This window comes from Octopus sinensis, linkage group LG12 (genome assembly GCF_006345805.1).
Source record: "Octopus sinensis linkage group LG12, ASM634580v1, whole genome shotgun sequence".
Taxonomy (NCBI): domain Eukaryota; kingdom Metazoa; phylum Mollusca; class Cephalopoda; order Octopoda; family Octopodidae; genus Octopus; species Octopus sinensis.
Window position 1 is genome coordinate 35,970,048 of NC_043008.1, and position 23,232 is coordinate 35,993,279.

Genomic DNA, 23,232 nt, shown 5'->3' on the forward strand with positions numbered 1-23,232 from the left:
CTGATTATGAAATGCTTATTCTTTTCACTTTTTACTCAGAATTCACCAGCAAACAAAAAAATTAATTCCCAATATGCATCATATTGAGGCTGGTTGTTTAGCCGCAAGTAAACCTATATTCAATGGTTCTCCAGCAGTGACTGCCCTTTTAAAGAGTATCCAAGAGTACACTGTCTTATGTGTTCATTCCTCTTTTAAGATAGTAAAGGCATCTTTGAAAGCAGAGCTTCTCAAACAACGGACCTCACAAATGAATAAGTTTAAAAATTTATTTTTAGTTTATTTATCATAGTCTGCAGAAGGTTTCTGCATCATATATGTACAATATATGTAATAATTAAATTATATATTATGCACTTTGTGTTGTTACGCATGTGATCTCTAGTCACTGGAAAAATTGTCTTGCATGAAACTGATTCGTGGTGCAAAAAATGGAAGGGGGCTGCTGCTTTAAGGGACAATTAACTTCTGTTTCTATCAAATAAAGTGTTCATGCAGTGATTCTGTTGTTGGCCTAGTTGTTGATTTCATAGCTGGGGCTGAATTTATAATGAAATTCTAAAGGTTTTTTATACATGGAGGATTAACATTTTATGTTGGTCTGAGTATAAATTTGCAGTGCTTCTTTATTATGTTGTTAAACCACTTCATTGTGGCAGTGCTATTACTTTCTTTTGTGATAATTTTGTGGCTTGTGTAATTTTAAAATTGATTAAACAATTTAATTATGGTGGTAAATTTTTGTCAAACTGCCATGAGTAGCTAACAACTGACCCATGCCATAAAGGCAGGCAAGCAAATGACTTTTGCACTCATTAAAAGAATTTCAACTACATATCAATCACCTTCAGTGTGTTAAGTTCACGGAGTGAAGTTTTAGCTTCAAATAAGTTGGGTGTGTATTAGTGTGAATGTTTGCATAAACAAATATGCATGCATAAGAATATGAGTGAATGTGCTTATGAATGAATGAAGCTGTGGGCATGTATAAGTAAGTGTGTAAATGCATATGAATGAGAAAGAAGTGTGGTGGGTGGAGAGAGAGATGTGGGAGAGAGAAAGAAAGAGAGAGAATCTGTATAATGAATGAGTATGCTTGTAGACCCAACATTTACTATCATGGAGAATAAATGTAAAAATAAAAAAACGAAAAAAAAGAAAAAGTACAACAGTACCTTATTGGTAAGTATGATACAAATATCAACAACAGCTAAAGTATCACTGGAAGCCATATCAGAAGCTCTTCGGTATGTGATATAAATACGGCTACTATTGCTATTATTTACGTTGGCTGAATGACCATGTGCAGTCGTATGAACAATTTCACAACCTGACATCAGTTTCTCCTTCCCTTCATATAAAACTCTGCAAAAAAATATATAAAAAAAAGAAAAGATTATGTAAAAATTATAACGAATAAATTAAATTTATTTATGTAAACTCCTTTTCGGTGATGTTTCAATTATGGTTCAGGCTAAAGCACAGCTGATGAATTAGTTGTGCATGCAACTGGGAAATCAGAAACAGAGAATTACTCAACAAAATAAATGTGAACATCTATACATTTCTTTTGTTTTTGTGTTGTCTAAAGGAATGGTGAGGCCTATTGCCTTCACAGGATCTCTGAGACCAGCTGGACTGATGTAGTTAATGTTCCACTTTAACCTCTAGCATTCAGATTATTCTGTCAAATGTAATGCTTGTTTATTCATGTTATTTTGAATTAATCATGCATTATCTCATAGCTTTGAGATTTCAATGAAGTGATTGTTTATTTTCAGGATGACATTGTAGGGTAAGTGTGAAAGGCTGGATTTGGACAGTTTGAACATAAAACAGGTAGAATATTTGGGGGGTCGATCTGGCTGGTTCAAATGCTTAACTGTTAAACGGCTGTGATTTGATAGTTGCAGGGAAAGAAAACATTGGCAGAGAGGGAATGCTAAAAGGATGACATTCTGGGGAGAAAGGAATGGACGAACAGTTGGTGTAGGGCCAGGGAAAGTGACAGTGGACACAGTGTTAAGAGGAGAGATGAAAAGTTAGAAGTTCTTGGGTGGAAATAACATGAGACCGGCAAGTCCAAAAGGAGCAGAAGCCATTGTAGTAGCAGGAAAAAATACAGAGAGAGGAATCAGCACATTGGTGGATCAGAGATAGGGTTGAATTTGTGAATAATATTTTGGATAGTGTAAGGTATTTACATGTGAAGTTGGAAGAAGAGTCTTACAGGTAATTCAACAAAAGCTGAGTACAGCAGTGAAAGGGCTGAAGTCCTCTCCTTTGTATATTTGTCTAATGTAAACAAAAGCTTGAAATACAGATTGATCGAGAGTTTAAATAATTTTAGTTCCCTACATACAAAGCAATAAAATCTTTATTAAGACAAATTCAGAATTGGAGAATCTGAAGAAATAAAGTTTAAAGGAATAATAATCTCAGTAATTTTATTGTACTTGAGACATCTTATAATTGGTTAGTTTTAAAAGTATCATTAAGAGATTTAAAAACAAAAAGGAACAATATTTATAATTGCAATAATGGTGATGATGAATCCTGAAAGCATGAAATGCAAAGTCATCTTTGTTGGAATTTGAACTCAGAACAAGACCTAACTAAAATTTTAAAATAAAAATCAAACCATTCTGTGACCAACAGATTTCAACATCCACTTCCATGAATTTTGATTATTATTTATAACTTTAGTATATATCCACACATCTTGAGGGAGTGGGTATGGCTGACTGAACTTAGATGCAAAACCAGTATTTATTCCTTTAACTCAGCAGGATGGAGAGTAAGGTCAAATATGGTGAAATTTGAACCCCATTATATGAGTGGTACTAGTTCTATCGAGGCAAGAGGATGAAAAGCAAATATGACATAAGGTCAAATATGAATTCAGATTGTAAAAGAATACAACAAAATACTGCAAAACATTTTCACTGATGCTCTGCTGTTTCTGTCATCCTGTCCTAAAACAACAATTTCTTACATTGGCATAAAACCACAATCTGGGAGCAGGGTGTGCGTAATTGATTAAATCATCCCCAGGATTGATAATTATTTTATAAACTCAGGAAAGCAAAATAATATTAATAGAATTTGAACTCAGAACATAGTGAGGCATAACAAATATGCTACAAAAGCATTTCAACTAATGTTATGCAGTTTCTGTAACTTGCAACTCAACTAAAATAATAAACAAATAGAAGAAAATTTCCAAGATGCACCGAATCAGGAAATATTGAAAAGCTCTTCAAGAAGGAGAAAATCATAAGTCAAGTGGTTTCTTTTTCCATTAGTAATGTAATAATATTTTCTTTGTAAAAAAACATAGCTCTTTAGTCATGTGGAATGTTAGAACTCTTAACACAAAATGCCACTCATTTCAGTCTAAAAGCACGTACAAAAGGTGAGACTTGTTATGCAGTAAGTACCACTTCAAGGAGAATACTGATTGATACATGCTACACCATATTTAAAATATTATGAAATAAGAATATACAGATTGCTACAGAGTCATGCCATATAGTTTTTACTGTGCTGCTGCTGCTGCTGCTACTACTACTACTACTACAGCTTCTATTTTTTGCAGGTTGTAAGGTTGCATTCTACTTCTCTCCAAGGTCATATATATGCACCTCCCTGGTTCACGTATGCTTTGTGTGTCTACCCTTTTAAACCCTGCGCTAAAGCTTTTGCTAAATTATTTCTTCCTGTACTCGAGAAAACCTGCCTACCACAACAGAACTGAGATCCTTAACCCAAGTATCACATAAAAAGCCGATCCCCACCCACCATGGCTAACCCTGAGGGTGTCAAAGGCAAGTTTTATGATTTGGAAGCTCTCATAGCAGCTGTGCCGGAAGAGGACAAGCTTGTTGTTCTTAGCAACTTCAACACCACAGCTGGTACAGACTACCAGATATGGGACGGAGTCAATGAGAGAAACAGAGTCGGCAAAAACAATAGCAATGGTCATCTACAAATGAAGACCTGTGCAGCACTTGACCTGCTGATCATCAACACAGTGTTTCACCTTCCCAACTACAAAGAGACATCCTGGCCACATCCATGCAGCAAACATTGACATCTAATTGACTATGTCAAAGTCAAGAGATGGGACAGGCAGGATGTGTGGTGCAGAAGGCTGGAAAGATCATAGACACATCATTGCAAAACTCAACAGGCACATTCAGCCCAAGTGGTGACTGCAAGGGAAGCCAGCAAACAAGTGACTCAACGTCAGCAAATTGGAATGGCACAACATGAAACAGAACCTGAGTGAGGACCCAGACAGCAACTTGATGTTGGGATAAAGGGAGCAGAAGAGGATTGGATAGTGTTCAAAGACATGGTGCACAATACTGCACTCACTTGTCTGGGTTATTTCTAGGAGGTCCAGCAACCACATAGAGGTTTCATTATTCACAGTTGAGTGGTTTATAAGAGAAAGATCACTGAACAATAAAAACAATTGTTAAAAATAAAATAGCTAGAATATCCTGCCTATGAGACAGGAAAATTTGATGTAAAACATTAAAGTATAAAAAAAAGGAAAGAAAAAGAGAACCACAAATAAATAAAATTTAATTTTTTCTTTTTTTTTTTTTGAAATCTGTCCATTTAAATACTGGTTTAATTTAGGCCAAGTCAATACAATGTCAGCTGTTTAAACAGCAGCTAAGAAATCAATGAAGTAAAAGATCACATCAGCCAAAACTAAACCAAACAGAGCGGATGGTCACGTTAAAATATTTATTAGTAAAGCAATAGGATCCTCAAGTGGGATAAAAATAATTTCCTTCCAAATTATTTTTACAAATGTGAAACATCTGTTTTAAAGGACTAGTGATTAATGTGGTATTAGAGGAAGAGCTTGACAGAGACAGAGGACAATCTGGAGAAGCAAGGTATAAAGACTGAAAAATCCCTTGGGAAGATGTACATTCAAAGAAATGCTAGAATGGGAAGGCAGAGGTGAGACAACTGTTTGTTGTAATGAGAGAATAATCTGCTTTGAGCTGTAGATTAAGTCTGTAGAGGGTGCACAGTTTTAGCCAGAGTAGAGTAATAAAGTGGCCGAATAGTACAACAGATGATATGTTAAAAGACAGAGGGACGTCTGGAAAAAAATAAAGTAGAGAATAAAACATATTAGATTGCTAGAAGAGAAAATGAAAGTAAGAGGATCAAAAGTATGAGGAATTCTAGATTGCGATGCAAGGTTTTCATGAGAATCAGGATGTCACTGATGGAAAATATACTCTTCAGTAAACACCATCCAACCAAGCGAACATAGAATACTGGATGTTAAAGCAACGATGATAATGATGATGATATATTCATGCACCAATGTGTCCGTGTTTTATTGCCTTCATTTTGCATTTCGGTTGTAAATGACCATCATAACCATACAAGCTGTGCCCTTTGTTTCTAATCTTCCACAAAAACATGTCAGGCCATGGGGAAGGGTTCCCATACCTTAAGATGGCCCCGATTACAGTCCAAGTTCAAATCTTTCAGCCTTTCTTGGCTGATTAAACAAATACCAAAGTTGATTTAATCGAAGCCAGTAACCCAGTCTGGTGACTGAAACCAGTAAAATAAAATCATGACCAAACATATATACAGTGTGTGTGTGTGTGTGTGTGTATGTGTGTGTGTGTATGTGTGTGTGAGAGAGAGAGAGAAAAATCACAGCGTCACTCCATAAGCTCACTTCAAATACAGAATATAATAAACTTGACAGCTGAAACATAAGAGAAGCAAGTGGAGTAATTGATCCATAAAATCTAAGAAATAAACAAAAAAAGAATAGTTATCCTTATGGTGTTTTTAATTAGACCTACACTTTGAGCGGGGAGGGATGGAGAGAGAGAGAGAGGGGGAGTAGGTTAAGTAATGTTATTTTCTGTGCAACAATCAATGAAACTGATAAAGAAAGAAAAAAAAAAATGGTAAAAACTTTCCAGAATAAATACACCAAGAAAATAGCAATATTTTCATAAGATGTCTGAATGATACTTGAGTTCAATACAAAGATGAAGAAAGAAACACAAGCACACATTCACATATGCAATTTGCTTTGATACCATCAGACAAAATCTAAGCAGCCAGCAGACTCAGAATCTTACAGTGAAAAAGTAAGAAAAAAAGTAAAAAAAAAAGATAAAAACTTTATAACTTTGAATTGCAAAATTTTCTAAAGACTGCTGTGAAACTTAATCAATGAAAGAGCCTGAAATACTACATTTCTAAACAACCACTCATATGTTCGAATATGCATGAGCATGAATGTGTACAGAGATTGTGTGTGTTTATACACGACAAAGAAAATATATTTTAATGCTGAAATAAGTACACCCTAACCCTGCATGTCATAAAGGCAACTTTAAGGGTTGACATCGGGAAGAGCATCTAACTCAGTCTCAAAAACATTTGCAAACCATGTCACTGATGGTGATGTGTGTGTGTGTGCGCACATATGGAGAGAGAGAGAGAGAGATTGTTAGGTTCTGCAAATGAAAGATTGCAAATTTGCTAGCATTCCTATAAACATCCTCTCTACCATTGAGTCCTTTATTTAAATTGTGATTTTCCATAACTTTATAGAAAAAAAATTACACACGTGTACGTACGTACGTATGTATGTATGTATATATATATATATATTATATATATATATATATATGGCTGTGTGGTAAGTAGCTTGCTTACCAACCACATGGTTCTGGGTTCAGTCCCACTGTGTGGCACCTTGGGCAAGTGTCTTCTTCTAAAGCCTCTGGCTGACCAAAGCCTTGTGAGTGGATTTGGTAGACGGAAACTGAAAGAAGCCCGTCATATATATGTGTATACATATATATATATAGTTAATCCAAACATGAAAACACAAAGAGAAAACACAACAACGCGAGGACGTGGAACAAGTATAGTGTTATTGGATGCTCAGGAAAGAAGGAGGGTTTAATGTTTCAAGCAGAGCTCTTTGTCAGAAACATAGGAAAAGGAAAGATCCAAAGGAGGGAAGACAGAGGAAAAAATATATATATATATGTATGTGTGTCTTTGTTTGTCCCCCCAATATCGCTTGACAACTGATGCTGGTGTGTTTATGGCCCTGTAACTTAGCAGTTCGGCAAAAGAGACCGATAGAATAAGTACTAGGCTTACAAAGAATAAGTCCTGGGGTTGATTTGCTTGACTAAAGGCGGTGCTCCAGCATGGCCACAGTCAGATGACTGAAACAAGTAAAAAGAGTATACATATATATATATATATATATATATATATGCATGAGTGTCTATACCCATGCACACATTTATAATGGAAATAAAATAACCACCATTGAAAGTTGGTCAGTCAAATGAGTGAAACAAGTAAAAGAATAAATAGACACTCCCTAATGAGAATCTTTTGAGATGAGATTAATTCTTGAAGACATTTTGTAAGAAGAAAAAAGTTTAAAAAATATATGTAAAAACAAAAAAAGAATAAATGAAATGATTATACATAGGAAAAAAAATATAGTTTATCTTTAAACAACTAATGGCAAATAAAGAAGATTCTGTTGAAGGAGTTGGAACATTATTTCTACCATTAAAGAAAATAAATTATGCCATTCCTATGCCAACCAATGTACAATCTTACACATTTACTCAGAACTTTATGTTTTTCTCTAATGCTTATAATAATCTTTCCTAACAAGGACTAAGAATGGTGCATATTGGTAGAGTAGTAGCTCAGAATATTTCTATTACTTATTTTATCAAACATTGCAGAATAAAAAAAAAAAGTTAAAATCCTCAATATTGAGACAGAAATAGGACTTGAGAAAGACACAGAACAGTGGCAAAGGCAGATCAAAGGATGACAAGCCATGCTGATCAAACACATACACATACAAATAAAATACAGGAAACAAGTAGCTATATGTTTGTTGAATGTCTGAACTGTCCAACCTTTGACAGCAACAAAAGAATCAGATGTTGGAATACTTCTGATGATAATGATGTGGAGATTCTCAACATGAAAGCCTACCGATGACAAGAATGGCATGTGCCATTGTAGTGTGTAGAGTGGACCTACTATACACACCACTGTATCAGTGTGTGTTCAGAGTTACTGCTCTCTGATATAAAATAGCCTTAACTGTGGCATGTGGAGTTGATATGTCTCCTGTGCAGGATTTTATTCAATTTTTATTCCTTCTCCTCATTTAGTTGCTTTCACTATATCTGGGGAGCCATATCTTTCCATTATGCTTAAGGGTGCTTAAATTGCAAAAGTAGAAAGCTTGGGAGAGAGTTTACAGAAAATTCCTAACTGTAACTCTTCCTTTCAGATACAGGAATGCAAATAACCCAACCATCCACCCACCACTGAAAACCCTCTTTTTGGCCTCAAGGATATTATCATCAGCACTGGCATGATGGAAGCTAGATCTGGAGAGATTGTAGAGATGCTAGAACAGGTAAGAAGATACTGTGTACAAGTGAGAAAATAGAAGGCAGGGGACTCAACCAGGCTTCTCACAGGCAAGGAATACAAGCAGAAGTTCTGGCTGAATAACAGCAAATGAGTTGGCAAAATAAACATATTGGCAGAGATATGGATAGGTAAAGTAACTGAAATAAGTTTGAGTATGAGACAATAATTAAGCTTAGACTAGTCTTAGGTAACAAACACAATGACAGTGATCTCTGTATATGTACCACAAACCAGACTGACTGATGAATAAAAGAAACATTTCTACGAAGCCTACCTCATTAAAAACATGACAGCAAACTCGTCACCTCAGTGAGTGATTAATGGGCATGTTAAGCAACAACATGAAAGCTACCCTGATGTACATAGCTGCTATGATTAATATATTAGGAATAAAAAATGATCAAAGCTCTTGGAGTTTTGTAACAAAACCATTTGTAGCATTACCTGTTCACCAACCAGACAGGTAACCACATAAGCCAACTGGACTTCATAGTCACCAAGAAGCAGGATAGGAAATAGATTGTGAACACTAAGTACTCCTCTAATGAAGAATACATTCCTCAATATAAACTAGGGATCAGTAACTTCAGGAATAGAAGGACTCAGAAACATGAAATCTAGAGAAAGGAGGCACTGAATCTAAGACTCCTTGGGCCAGGTATAGGTTCACAGAAGTACTAGTAGAGATATATGATGAGAAAGCGGAGGAATAGACATTCTGAACAATGGACAACTGGGAGTTTCTATGAGACATCTGCCAATGAATCACAGGTCAAATTTGTAGAAAGTGTAAAGTCCAGGTCAGATGAAAGGTGACACAATTGTTGAATAGTATTGTAGAGTTTCAGAAGTTAAGAGACACCCATAGAAAGATTGGGAACAAGGAACAATATCAGGTAGCTAGAAGAGCAGGTATATGTAATGTATACAAAGCAAGGAGAAAAACGAAAAGTAAAATGTTTACCCTTTCTCTGTGATCAAAGGTGTTCCAGATTGCAAAGCAGTTGTCATTTTGGGAAAAGTGTGTACAGAATGAGTGGAACAATTGTCAGAATGATACCAAAAAACGAAAGAGGCATAAAATTGTTATCAAAGGATGCTGAATGAGGAGGATGTCTAAGAGAGAAAGAGACTTCTCCAAACAGACCCAACACAGAAACCATCTACTGAAGTTGTTGGCTATGTGGCTGACAATGTAATTAAAAGCATGAAGCAGGGAAAGAAGCTGAATCATGAGGGAGAGTTACTGAGAGGCTTAAAATATCTGGCAAAGTAGGACATGCACTAGTCACATGCATAGTCAATCAAGTGGCAAAGGGAAGTGTCACACACAGTAACTGGCTTAGCGGCTTCACCATCAACTTTTGCAGAGGCAAAGGAAGTGCTTTAGACAGAAGCAACAAGAGAGGCATCAAGTTATGAAAGTAACAGAAAGCACAATTGATTATGAAGAGAATTAGTCTTGATGGGATATAGCTTAGGTTTGTGCTCAAGTATTATACAACCAATATCTTCTTAAAAGGAGGACTGCAGAAGTTCTCAGTAAGCCTCTAGACCTATAGCATTTGTTGAGCAGGAGAAAATCTTTCATAGAACACTACACTCTGTAGTCTGATGGTCACTAAGAAAACTAAGTATGGATGAAGGACTTGTGACAGCTCTGTAAGCTGTGCACTGAAACACTGTTAGTGAGAGGAGTTGCTATCATTTGAGTGAAGAATTTAGTTAGCATACAGGCAGAAGACATTCATCAAGGCTCAGTTCTAAGTTGACTTCTTTGTTCTTGAATTCTTTGAAATGTCTGGAAAGCTCTCCAAAGGTATGTGACAACATTTATTTCTGAGATGAAATAATCAGTAGTGGAAGAGGATGTTTTGAAAGTATGGTAGCCAGAGAAAATGCTCAGGGAGCTAATACCACTGGTGACAACAAAGAGATTCTCTCTCCAAGTAAATGGTAGGTGCTATGCTTGTGGAAATAAAACATGAACATTGAATATGGTGGATGTACAATAGCTGGAAAGCAATTGGCTGATGCTCTGCTGAGTGTGCAAGAAAGGAGACTATGACAGCACAACAGTTGCACTCAGAAGCTACCCAGGAAAACAATAAGGTTATAAGAGTTTTAAAACTGCACTAACATAGAGCTTGGTTCTCCAAAAGTTGATAATCTCACAAGCAACATCCAAATTTTTCAAAATCTGTTGACACACGTGGTTTCAATTAATTTCAATTGATTTTGAAAATGATGAATTTAATAAAATAATTTTGTCATCATTAATCTGGTGTTTGGAACTTAAAATTTTCTATCAAAATTTCAAGTTAATTTAATTTAGATCACATTAAAACGGGGAAGCTGATAACAGAATTAGGAGTGATCTCAGGCAGGTTGGTATCGGTAAGTTAATAAGACATTACAGTATTTGTAATTCTAAGTAAACATATGTTATTTAATCAGAACTTAAACTCATTTAAACTGCTTATTCTTTAAATAGCATATTTTTTAAACATCTCAACAAATAGCATCAAGTGGTCATGGAACAAAGAAGACACCTGTATCCAATAGCTGCCACAGTCAGCTCAAAGGTCATTATGATCAGGAACCAAACAACATACAAGGACCTTGCTTGGGCTAGGTATTAATTTGAAGATTGCAAAATGGAATAATTTTAGACATTATGAAAATGATAAATGAGACAGGAGACATAATATGAAGGTTGGTGAGATGTGTGCCCATTTGTGCAAGGCAATAAATAATAATTCATCATTAATCACTTCACAAAAGATAAATGAGGACATTTGATTGGATTTGCCACCACAAAAACCACTTGTAAGTGACAGATGGCATTCTGATAACAAAGGGGAAAAAACCTGGTTCTAATGCCCAAGGATAATATTTGACAAGTGCTATTCTCTATGAAAAACCAGAAATTTTTGTTATATAAAAGTGGTTTTTAACTTTCACACTGCTCATAGCTGATCCTTAAGGAGCCAGCCTTCAATTAGAACTGTTCATGAGCAAGAATGAAAACAAAATCTCAATTTCATTGCTGCTGTATGAAGCATAGAGGAAGTGATCTTGAATAAACTTCACATTCATGTGCCTTACCTGCAGTTTGAAAACTTTCTTTGTCATTAAACTAAACATTTTCAATATCAGGAATAATATTAAATGTTCAACAATGCAGCCTTTCTCCAAGTTTTTAATCAAGGTATTCATAACTGCTGCTTGAAATGTTGCCAGTATATTTGCTTTAGCTTAATTCCATAGATTCTCATACACAGTATGTGCACTAAAATTGGAACTTATCCTACCAAACACTTGTGCAGAAGTAGTTAACAATACTACAGACATTAGAAAAGTCACACACCCAAGATAAGATTCTCAGAAAATTAGCACTGGGAGCCATTGCCATATTTCTCCCTAAAAAACCGGAAGATATTACAACCATATGAGCTTTTTGTCTCAGCGCTTGGTTGATGAATGCTTATAATTAACCAGGCCATTTTGACATTACAAATGAGGTTAAAGTGTTATATTTTCTATTAAACAAAGCCTTTTGTGTTAATCTCTTTTCGAAATTGCTATTCCCAGTCTGAAAGAGAAAAATCTCATTTTGAAATCATTAATATTACTTTGAAGTGGCGAAGTCTCAAATAGAAGTAAAATCTGCTCACTTAGAATAACAAATACTGTAGTAAGTGTATGTCATCATCATCATCCATTTTCCATGCTGGCATGAGTCGGACAATTTGACAGGAGTCAGTGAGCCAGAAGACTGTGCCAAGCTCTAACATATGCTCATGGTTTTTATAGCTGGATGCCCTTCCTAATGCCAGCTGCTTTACAGAGTGTGGACTGGATGCTTTCTTTTTCACATAACACTGGCACTTGTGTGGTCATCAAGTAACTCACAAGACAAGATCCATGGCTGAGAAGGTATAGTGTTGAGGGATGTGGCTTTATGCTAGGTGATGAAAGGTTAAAGTATGATAGAGGGACAGGTGAAAAAAAATAAAAATAAAAAAGAAATAATTACCCAATATCTGTTAATGGTGGCTTCTCCCTGCCTCTTCGGTAACAAATGTACATTTCTGAACAACGTATGCTACCATGGTTGAGGTCTGCAAGAAAGCCAGTTTGCGTTCGCTCAAGACAAACATAACCCTTCGGTTCTTTTTCAGCTAAGGATTTATTGATGACACATATGTCGGTGATTGGATCTTGTTTATGTGTTTGTTTAATAATGCTTTCATTTGTGGATTCTTCCAGTGGTGAAGGTGTTTCAGGTAGTCCAGCTACCACAAAATAATCGGCAACTCTACGTTCATCCATCTAAAAATAAAAAAAATAAACATGAGATAAGAATTATGAATTATTTAATTTCAGACAATGCACAGCAAAGAATCTGACTATAAAAATATACAAAATCAACCACTCTTTCTTTAGCATTTAGATTATTCAATCAAGTACAAAACTTATATATTCACAATATTTTGAATTAAGTATGAATTATCTCATGGTTTCACGATATTGCTTATTTTTAGAATGACATTGTAGGGAATGAGTGAGAAGCTGGATATGGTTGGTTTAGATGCTGAAGAGTCAAAGGACAAATCTCTAAAACAAATACTAAAAGAAAATAGAGAAGACAAAAATTAATGATTTCTTACACTGCGACAAGGTAATGCATTTATGAAAGTAGGAGCATAATCAATCAATTTATTTCCAGTATATTATTTGTACTTATATTTTAATGATGAACATGAGACAAATGCAAAAGCCAACCCATTTGGTATCTGAACTCAGAATTTAAAAGAATGCATGAGTGCACCATTGTACAAGTAATTTGCTGTATGAACTGAGGCTTGCGCAAATTTTTGTCTTGAAGTAGGAGCGGAAATTCACAGTACAAGTGAGGTTCATACAAGCAACTGCTAGTTGGTGCTCAACCCACACATGCTCTTCCAATAAGCACAGTCTTTGCTCACTCAGTTCACGTGTTTACCTTGTGGCAAAATCCCTGTTGTGTTTTTCCCAGTGTTTTTGTTTAGTTTTGTGCATTTTTTGCTATTATTTTACAATTAGTTGTGTTAGCTATGGGCCCTAAGACGGTTAGTGCAAAGGATAGTGCTGAGAAGAAGAAAAAGCTGATTACGATAGAACTGAAGAAGGAAATCATTGATAAACATAAGAGAAGAGTGTGTTTAGTGGACTTAGCATGTCAACACGACTGAAGCATGTCGATGATCTGCACCATCCTGAAGAAAAAAGGATGTGATCAAAGCCATTACAACAGCAAAAGGTGTCTCCAGGCTCTCTAAGCAATGAACGTCTGTCCATGAAAGGGCAGAAAAATTGCTTCTTCTGTAGATCAATGAGAAGCACTTGCAGGGAATATGATTATGGAGACCATCATCAGCAAGAAAGCATGAGCACTGTAAGGAAATCTCCTGAAGCAGAACTCTGGAACATTGATGGAGGAGACATCAACAGATGCATTTAAGGCCAGTTGTGGCTGGTTTGATAATTTGAAGAAGAGGACTGGTGTTCACAGCGTCGTCAAGTATGGAGAGCAGTGATATCTGAGAAGAAGGTAGCTGAAGATTTTGTGAGTAAATTCCATCAGCTCATCACAGCTGAGGAGTACATCGGACAACATATATTCAACTGTGATGAACCTGGCTTCTTTTGGGGAAAAAATGCCCAGAAGAACCTACATAACAGTAGAGGAAAAGAAAATGCCAGGCCACAAGTCTATGAAAGATAGCCTAACGCTCGTCCTTTGTGCCAATGTGAGTGGAGACTTGAAGATTAAGCTGCTCCTTGTCTACCATTCCGAAAACCCATGAGCATTCAAGTTTCACAAAATCCTGAAGGAGAAGCTGCAGGTCATGTAGAGGGCAAATGTTAAAGCCTGGGTCACCAGGCAATTCTTCTCTGAGTGGGTGAACCTAGTCTTCTGACCAATGGGTGACAATGTACCTGCTAGAGAAAAATCTTCCTCTCAAGGCCCTCCTCATTCTTGACAATGCTCCTGCTTACCCTCCTAACCTTGAAGATGATATCCTAGATGAATACAAATTGATGAAAGTTCTGTACCTTTCATGCAACACCACCCCTATCTTGCAGCCCATGGACCAACAGAAATTTTAAGAAATTGTACACTAAACACCTGTTTTGTTGGTGCTTTAACGTCACCAAAAATACAAATCTAACACTTCATCTATTTTGGAAGGAGCACTACAACACTTAACTGCCAGTAAATCATTGATATGGCCTGGCAGAGTGTAACAAGGAGAACAATTCTGCATGGAGGAAACTGTGACCTGACTGTGTATCCAAAAGAGACATGTAGTCAAGGAGATAGTGTCTCTTGGCAAGTCCATGGGCCTCAAGGTTGACAATGAAGACATCAATGATCTTGTCGAGGAGCTGACGACAGATGAACTCCTGTAGCTTCAGGAGCAGCAGCATTTGGATGTGGTAGAAGAGATTGCTTCCCCAGAGGAGGACAGTGTAGCAGAGAAGGCTATCTCTACGAGTGACATAAAGGCAGTGTTAGCAAAGTAGCAGTTTGCTTCTGAATTTGTAAAAAAATATCACCCTGAAAAAGTAGCTACAGATCGTGCAGCTGCTTTATTTAATGACTCTGCTCTGGCACATTTTCATAACATTTTGAAAGGTAGTAAAAAGTAAACTTCTCTTGATAAGTTTCTAATGAAACGACCTACAAGTGTAAAAAGTGAAGAAAGCATGTCCAAAAAGCCTAAGTTAAGCAAAGTGAGAGAGAAAACACCAGAAATTGTTCTTCTAGAAGTCTTAATGGAAACGTCTTCCACGTGCACAAATTGTTCCATTTTAAAGGTAATTCAGTTAATAAAACCAGTTTACATATTTCTTTTGCATTCTTGTTTTTATAATTGTTATTTTACTTGTAAGTACACTCTTTCTGTTTTAAAACCCACAAAAAATTATTTTTGGGTGGTTTTGTGGGGCTGGAATAGATTAATTATATTTTAGTTCATTTCAATGGGGAAAACTGATTTGTAAAACGAGTAAGTCATAAAACGAATTAACTTGTACTGTGAGGTATCACTGTACTGCAAGACTTTTTATATCCAGCAGCCTACAATCCTCTAAGTACTTAATCCTCAAAATAAAACAAGGAACTTTTCAACAAAATAATTTCATGTAAATATTTATTTTTCATGTTTCTCTAAATTAAAATGTAATTAAAATTGCAAAAAGTGATCTGGGGAAACAAAACTGAGTATTTCAAAAATGTCACTCATTGGGAATTAATTTTCCAAAAGTCATTCTCCTAAATCTCCAAAAGTAATAGCAAATATTTTATGATTAAATATCACATTTCAGGTCTATTATATATATATAATCATCATCATCATCATCAGTTAACATCCGTTGTCCATGCTGGCATGGGTTGGATGATCTGACTGGACTGGCATGCTGGAAGGCTGCACCAGACTCCAGTCTGATTTGGCATGGTTTTCTATGGCTGGATACCTTTCCTAATGCCAACCACTCAGAGAGTGTGAGGACTGCTTTTATGTGCCAATTTGTGACACCAGTATCTGCCATGACTGCAATTTTGCTAGATTTGATGGGCCTTCTCAAGCACAACATAATGCCAAAGGTCTTGGTCATTGCCTCTGTGAGGCCTAACACTAAAAAAGAACTCAGCCACTTTGCCTCCATGAGGCCCATTGTAAATGTTGAATGATGAAAATGAGTGCTCAACACTGCATTAGATAGATTGATAGTTATGCATGTACAGAATCTATACATGCACATTTTTTTCTACAAAAGTAAAGCAAATGAACAGAAAACTGGATAAATAAACACTAAACTTCAGATGTTTCTTTTTAAGACAAGAAATATTACCATTATATATCACCAGGTTTCAAAAATTTGAAAGGCAGTAAAAAGTAAACTTCTCTAGATAAATTTCTAATGAAACAACCTGCAAGTGTAAAAAGTGAAGAAAGTGTAGGAGTGGCTGTGTGGTAAGTAGCTTGCTTACGAACCACATGGTTCTGGGTTCATTCCCACTGCGTGGCACCTTGGGCAAGTGTCTTCTACTATAACCTCAGGCCAACCAAAGCCTTGTGAGTGGATTTGGTAGACAGAAACTGAAAGAAGCCCGTCATATGTGTGTGCATGTGTGTCTGTGTTTGTCCCCCCAACATTGCTTGACAACTGGTGCTGGTGTGTTTACGTCCCCGTAACTTAGCAGTTCGGCAAAAGAGACTGATAGAATAAGTACTAGGCTTACAAAGAATAAGTCCTGGGCTCAATTTCCTCGACTACAGGCGGTGCTCCAGCATGGCCACAGTCAAATGACTGAAACAAGTAAAAGAGTAATTGTTTTGTCATGAGTTTGTCCAAAGTACTAAAGAAAATAGTTTGTTTTTTCTTTAATTTAAAAAATACTTTTTAGTCATTAATGCTCCTGAGACAAGGAAATGGTAATAAATAAGACCAAGCAGTGTTTATTAGCCTCATTAAAACCCAGCAAGAGATTAAATTGTATAGGAAAATAGACTATCATTAACTAAAAGGTAGATAATAGTTAATCCCTAAGAGATTAACTAAAATTGTAGGAGAGCAAGTTTTTCACTAAATTTCCTTTAACACTTTCACAAAATTAAAAAAATATATAATCAAAATCAAAACAAATCATATAAGCATTTGATAGATTTCAGATAGATTATCTCATGAGTCATGTATAAGACACATTTTATTTATCCAGTGTTAGGGTTTCTTAAATCAAAAACACTGAATAAATTGATTTCTCTCAGCGTTGATAAAAAACTGGGTTTTTTCTTTGTTTTTCTATATTCATACTTAGCTGGTAGTTGTTGAAGAAATCAAGGTTTTATACTATTTTATATCCAGTCATTCACACACCTAAAATCAAATCCCAGAATTAGACCATGGAACTATAAACCAACAATCTAGCTGTCAGCCTCCAGTTCGTGCTTTATTCCTTCAGTAAATCATTCTTTTTGTTCTTGTACTGCTGCCAAGTGGAATAACAGAGATAGTTGAGAGCAGGGGAGGAAAATAAGGTTCAGTGCTTTAGTATGGAGAGTAAGAACAACAAGGTATTAAGGTAGTAAGCTATTAGTCATATTATCCAAAGCTAGTATTCTATCACCATTGCGACACTGTGGTGTAGTTGGCAAAAGCATAATACCCAACTTACCTATCAACAGCACAGACCATCTACAGTTATAAATAAGTATCACAAAATGGTACAATTCCTTACCATAAATAGTGAAAAGAAGAATAAGTCTGCTCAATCAGAGTTGTAACTTCACAACAATGAGAAGAGAATACATAATTCTTTTATTTATTATAATTATTTAATCTGATGGAAAAGCTGAAATGACAGAAATGGTAAGGTATTAAACTGTGTATCTAGTTTTGATACCATATAACCAAATGTTCAAATACAGCGGGGACTGACTTTACAGTATGCCTTTTTCAATATTAAAAACAAAATAGATACCAGTTATCTATGGAGTTCAATTCCTTGCCAACAAATCGTGTGTTATTGAGCCATTTAATCTGAAGAAGGAAGGTAGTTCACAAAACTGTTTTAAGTCTGCTCAAATTAGTGAGAAAGATGCCACTAATTTAATTTTGTTAGCCTGCAGTGCTGGGGTTAAAATTCTTTTATGATCAGTAGCCCTATAGCAAATAGACATTCCACTCCAAGACATATGGGACATTTCAACAGATCGATAGAATTGACAACCTAGAAGAAGGACCATAATACTACACACCTACAAGTAAAAGAAGTGAATTAGACAGAAGGGAAGGGACATTAAAAGTTTGGCACTATACCAGAACCAACATTCAGACTCTGTAGCAAAGAACCTAACACTATGCCCCTTCTGACATTGTATTTCCTTCAGAATTTATGCTATATAGAACTAATATTGTGTTTAGCTGAAAACTCAGTCACATTAGCAAATTTATTATGATATATTTCCTGTAAATTCTGATATTTAGAATAAGTAGATTGCATTCTTGTCTAAGAGGAAACCAAAGGGTTATAGTCAAGAAGAGCATTTGGCTATAAAACACTGCCTCAAAGAGTTCTATGACAAGAAAAATAGGATGCAAAATTATTTTTGTTGTTACCATTACCAAAGATTAGCCTTTGGAATTGCTTGTACCACATTCCTAGCAGTATCATTTCTTTATTCTCATTCTTCATTTAATACCAGTTTAGAGGAGCATATGATTAAAAACATGTTATGTCTTTTTATACCAGAATATAAAGACATCAACCATTTGAACCAATCAGTTATTATGAAATTTTTATGTATTTTTATAGACAAGCTGTTACTACACAGTAAGTATAGTGGATGAGCATACTAAAAAACTTTAACATTTGAAAAATAGTTTCTTCGTTCAAACCTAACCAACATAATATATGAGTAGAAACAGTGCTTCCTGAAAATGGTTATAGATGATATTCATGATAATCTAATATAAACAGACTCTTCCTGCCAATAAATAAATAAACTTTTTAAAATGGGCTAAAGAGCCTGGAAAGAGGGAATTCCTCTCTTTCTCATAATTGAAACATAATTAGAATGTTCGTTATCCACTCAACTATAAAAGCTAGATTAGAGTGTACAAAGTACTACACATTCAGAAATAGTTGTGTACTAATTTTTGAAGCAATGATTTTTCATGTGTAGATGCCTACAATAGTGCTTAATTACTCGACACAATGGCTGTAGCAGAATTGCCATTTATGGCTGTTATGTTTACTTTGCACTTAAATCTATTTGACGACAAATACATTTTCAAATGTTGAGAGGATCTTCAGAATTTATTTCCTTGCATTAAGTAGTAACTTCAGTTAATCTCATCATCAACAGTAGCATTACTATATTTTCCAACATAAAAGTTGAATTTTTCAGACCCAAATTTACAGTCAAAAAAGGTAAATCAATTTACACATCATGACAACCTTGAAGGACCAAAAATTCCATGTGAAATGCAGCAGAATTTGAAAAGATAGTGAAGATGTTTGAATGTTTACACCACATACTATGTTGACTTGTATGCTGGAAAATATGGCACATTAGTTTTACCTATAATGTTATATTTAATCCTTTGCAAAATACAAGGTCTCCATAATGATGGTTATTACATTTGGTTTCTGTACTGTTAGACCAGTGTAATGACTTCAACTATTTTTATGAGATTTTAATAACTTAAGCAACAGTTTTAAATTTTAATTTGGGTTAAATTTCACTTGCAGGAAAAGTGTCCATCACTCCAGTCAGGCCTCATGTCTATACAGGGTTTTTTAAAAAATATTTCTCTGTAGAGGAAATGAAAAGAGTATTGCATCCCAATTAATCATTTAAATCTATGATCTTGCATTACCTATACCAGTGTAACACCACCACATGGCCACTGGAAGCCTTTAGCAGAATCTATTCACAAATCCAAGCATTTGGGCCAAGTCTTCAATCTGAGTGTAACTTCCTCTGTTCATCATACCAATCTTAGAGTCTGAAAAGAGGGTTATTGAAACTGCCCTTCCTCTTTTGGATTAAGTGATTTAAAAAAAAAAAAAGGATTTTAGTCACATGAAACTCTGCTGTGTTGTTGGCGTTAGGAAGGGCACCCAGCTATAAAAATCCTGCCAAAACAGTCACAAAAGTCTGGTGCAGATTTCTGCCTGGCCAGCTCTTGTGGTACTGTCCCACCCATGCTAGCATGGAAGATGGATGTTAAACGATGAACAATGAAAGGAATTGTACCGAGAACTTCATAACTTCTTTGTTGAGATTAATAATTAGGAGAACTAGGCCTTTGACAGTTCAGTATTTTGTAATGGAGAGCTGGTGATTTCCAGAACAGTCAACCTTCCAGCAAGTTGTCCAATAAACTATTATTAATAGCTACTCTCCTCTGTTGCATTCCTCTTTAATTCGCTGTCTTTTTCTCACATTTAAGACTTCACTAACACAAATAATTTTCTAATCTATTCACTTAAAAACCCCTTGGCCTAAAACCTCTTACCTGACAACCATCAAACTTTCCTTGTAGCACACACAACCAGATCTCCCAAATCAGTACAATTTATCCTACTGATAGCTTTATCAACCAATTTACAGTGAGATTCATGTAGGACATACAATGTATATTCACAATTCATTCCATTTCAGCACGCACAACTTTTGACATGCTGCAGTGGTATATATTATCACACAGCCTAAGGCCTACCTTGAACTGTTTTCTATACAAGGCACATAGCGTCATCATTACATACATATACACATTCTAGATGATAGACACTGAATCATCACAGTGGCTCAAGGCCTTCAATTCGTAAGTACTCATACAGTCACAAGCTACATTTCATTTATCTAAACTAAACACTACAATTTGATGACTAGTGCTCATGTATGTGTCCATGTGTGTGTGTGAGGGGGTGGGAGCAACTTATCTATATAACCTTAATCAATGAGGTCAAGCTTAAAACCCTAATTTTAAAAACTAAGATGTGCCCTTACAAGCAAGTACATGGCTAACTTTATAATCCAGAATTAAAAAGAAAAGCAAGATTAGCAGAATACATGTAAAGCTAGCCCCACCCCCTCCACCTTATCTAAGGTGAAACATGAAAATAGCTAAAACTAAAATAGCAATGATAAAAATATTTACTACTACTACTACTACTACTACTACTCCTACAACAACTACTACTACAACTAATAATAATAATAATAATAATAATACATAAATCTGAAATATTAAAATTATGAGCTGGCCAGGGACCCTTTATGAACTGGTCAAACTTGATAGAAATAACAGCCAAATCTTCCCTCAAATAACACGCTTAAAAAAAAAAAAGGAAGGACACACTGGATAACACAGCTGAAAATAGCCTAAGGTTAAACAACAAGTACTGTTGCTACTACTATTAAACAATTAATATCTTACTATACTGGAGCTACTATATACATGGAAAACTGCTATCACTACTGCTACAACTATTGTTTGTATTAATGACATACACTACTACTACTACTACTACTGCTGCTGCTGTTACTGTTGATGATGACGAGCACAGAATGTAGCTTTTCATTATTATTGCTGAAATTCTTTGAACATTTCAGCAGGTAAAATACTGAATCCAGTTTTGATTCCTGCTTTTAGGTAAAAATATCACCTTGTTACCAACCACTCTAAAACGGCTTTGGTTGCATTTGTGTTGCCCTAAAAAGACATACTTAAGCCACTACAGTCAGCCTAGTAGACAAGTCCTTCCTGTCTGAAAGGAAGGTAGTTATCCAGTATTAGAAAAAAAAAAAAAAAGGTCAATGAGAGCAAGAGATAGAGAGAGAGGGATATGAAGTGGTATTATCAGTTAGGCTGCTAATCAACCATCAGTTCCAGGACAGTGAAATCACTGATACTCCAAACAGTGGATGCAAACTGAAAGTGGGCTGAGGTAGTGTGATAGTTTGACTGATGTAGGTTTGTGGTGGCCAGAAGTAAGTTATTTAATTACTCAATTCAGTAATGATAAAAGTGTCATTTGTATGGAGAAACTAAAGTTCATCATGGTCAATAAGAGATCTATCAATATAAGATATAAAATCCTTTTGTCCTTAAAGAACAAAAGATTGTTGTCAGAGATGACGTTTGACACAGCAATTAAAATGTCAAGCATTAACTCCTCTACACCATAAAAATTACCACACCTGATGGCTGTATTCCAGTATGGCCATGACTTTTACAGCTTAGAGAATCTTAAGAACATAAGGCATTGTAAAAGAAGGCCTGCTAAGAATATATGGACTTCAGCAGTACACACACACACGACAGACATCATTTTAACATTCACTTTTCCATGCTTGCATGGGTCAAATGAAACTTGTTGAAGCAGATTTTTCTATGACCACATGTTTCTGTTGCTAACCCTCACCAGTTCCCAGACAAAGTAATATTTCACCTTTGTCCTTTAATTAGGCTGAACATGTTTTTTGTAGAAGATTGTAAACAAATGACATTGTATAAAGAATGCTGTTTCCAATTTGTGTGTAAATGTTGAGAGGAAAGTAAAACCTTCTCTCACACAAACACATCCATACATGCACACACACGTATACAATGGGTTTCTTACTCTTTCTGTCTATCAATAAGTCAACTTACAGCAATAAAAGAACATACCAGTGGACAGTGCCCATACAGAGGTAATAAACCGTAAACCCCATGGTTCTGGAGTGAATTTAACTATATGACCATGCTGGTGCTTAAATACACATACATGAAAGTGATAGCTGTAAAAGCTTGTGACGAAAGGAGTGAAAATAAAATTTGGGTAAAGTAAAATATTACATTTTTAATAAAGGTGACCCAGACGACAGGAACATATAAGAACAGACAAGCAGAACTACAACTACAAAAAATAAATGTAGGATTGTATTAGCTTTAAGTTTAAACAGAAGTTTTTTTAATTAGAAGAAAGTGTAACCCTTTGACATTTAAACCGGCCATAGCTGGCACAAGTATTTTACCTGTTTTATGTTCAAACTAACCAGATGCAGCCTCTCCCACCAAAATAAGCAATCACATCATCAAAATCTTGAAGCTGTATGATAATGCATAATTAATTGAAAACCATGTGAATGAATGAGCATTACGATTAACAGAGTAATCTAAATGTTAAAG

General features: G+C 35.5%; 1 protein-coding gene across 5 annotated transcripts in view; it reads right to left on the reverse strand.

The window, feature by feature from the left end:
* Positions 1–23,232, reverse strand: part of LOC115218018 (C-myc promoter-binding protein) — a 167,549-nt gene that overhangs the window by 55,879 nt on the left and 88,438 nt on the right. For all 5 annotated transcript variants that reach the window (XM_029787767.2, XM_029787765.2, XM_036507871.1 and 2 more), the window contains 2 exons: positions 12,536–12,831; positions 1,176–1,365 (listed from right to left, as the gene is read on the reverse strand). In XM_029787767.2, the coding sequence (XP_029643627.1) occupies positions 1,176–1,365; positions 12,536–12,831 (486 nt within the window). The remainder of the gene's footprint in view (positions 1–1,175; positions 1,366–12,535; positions 12,832–23,232) is intronic.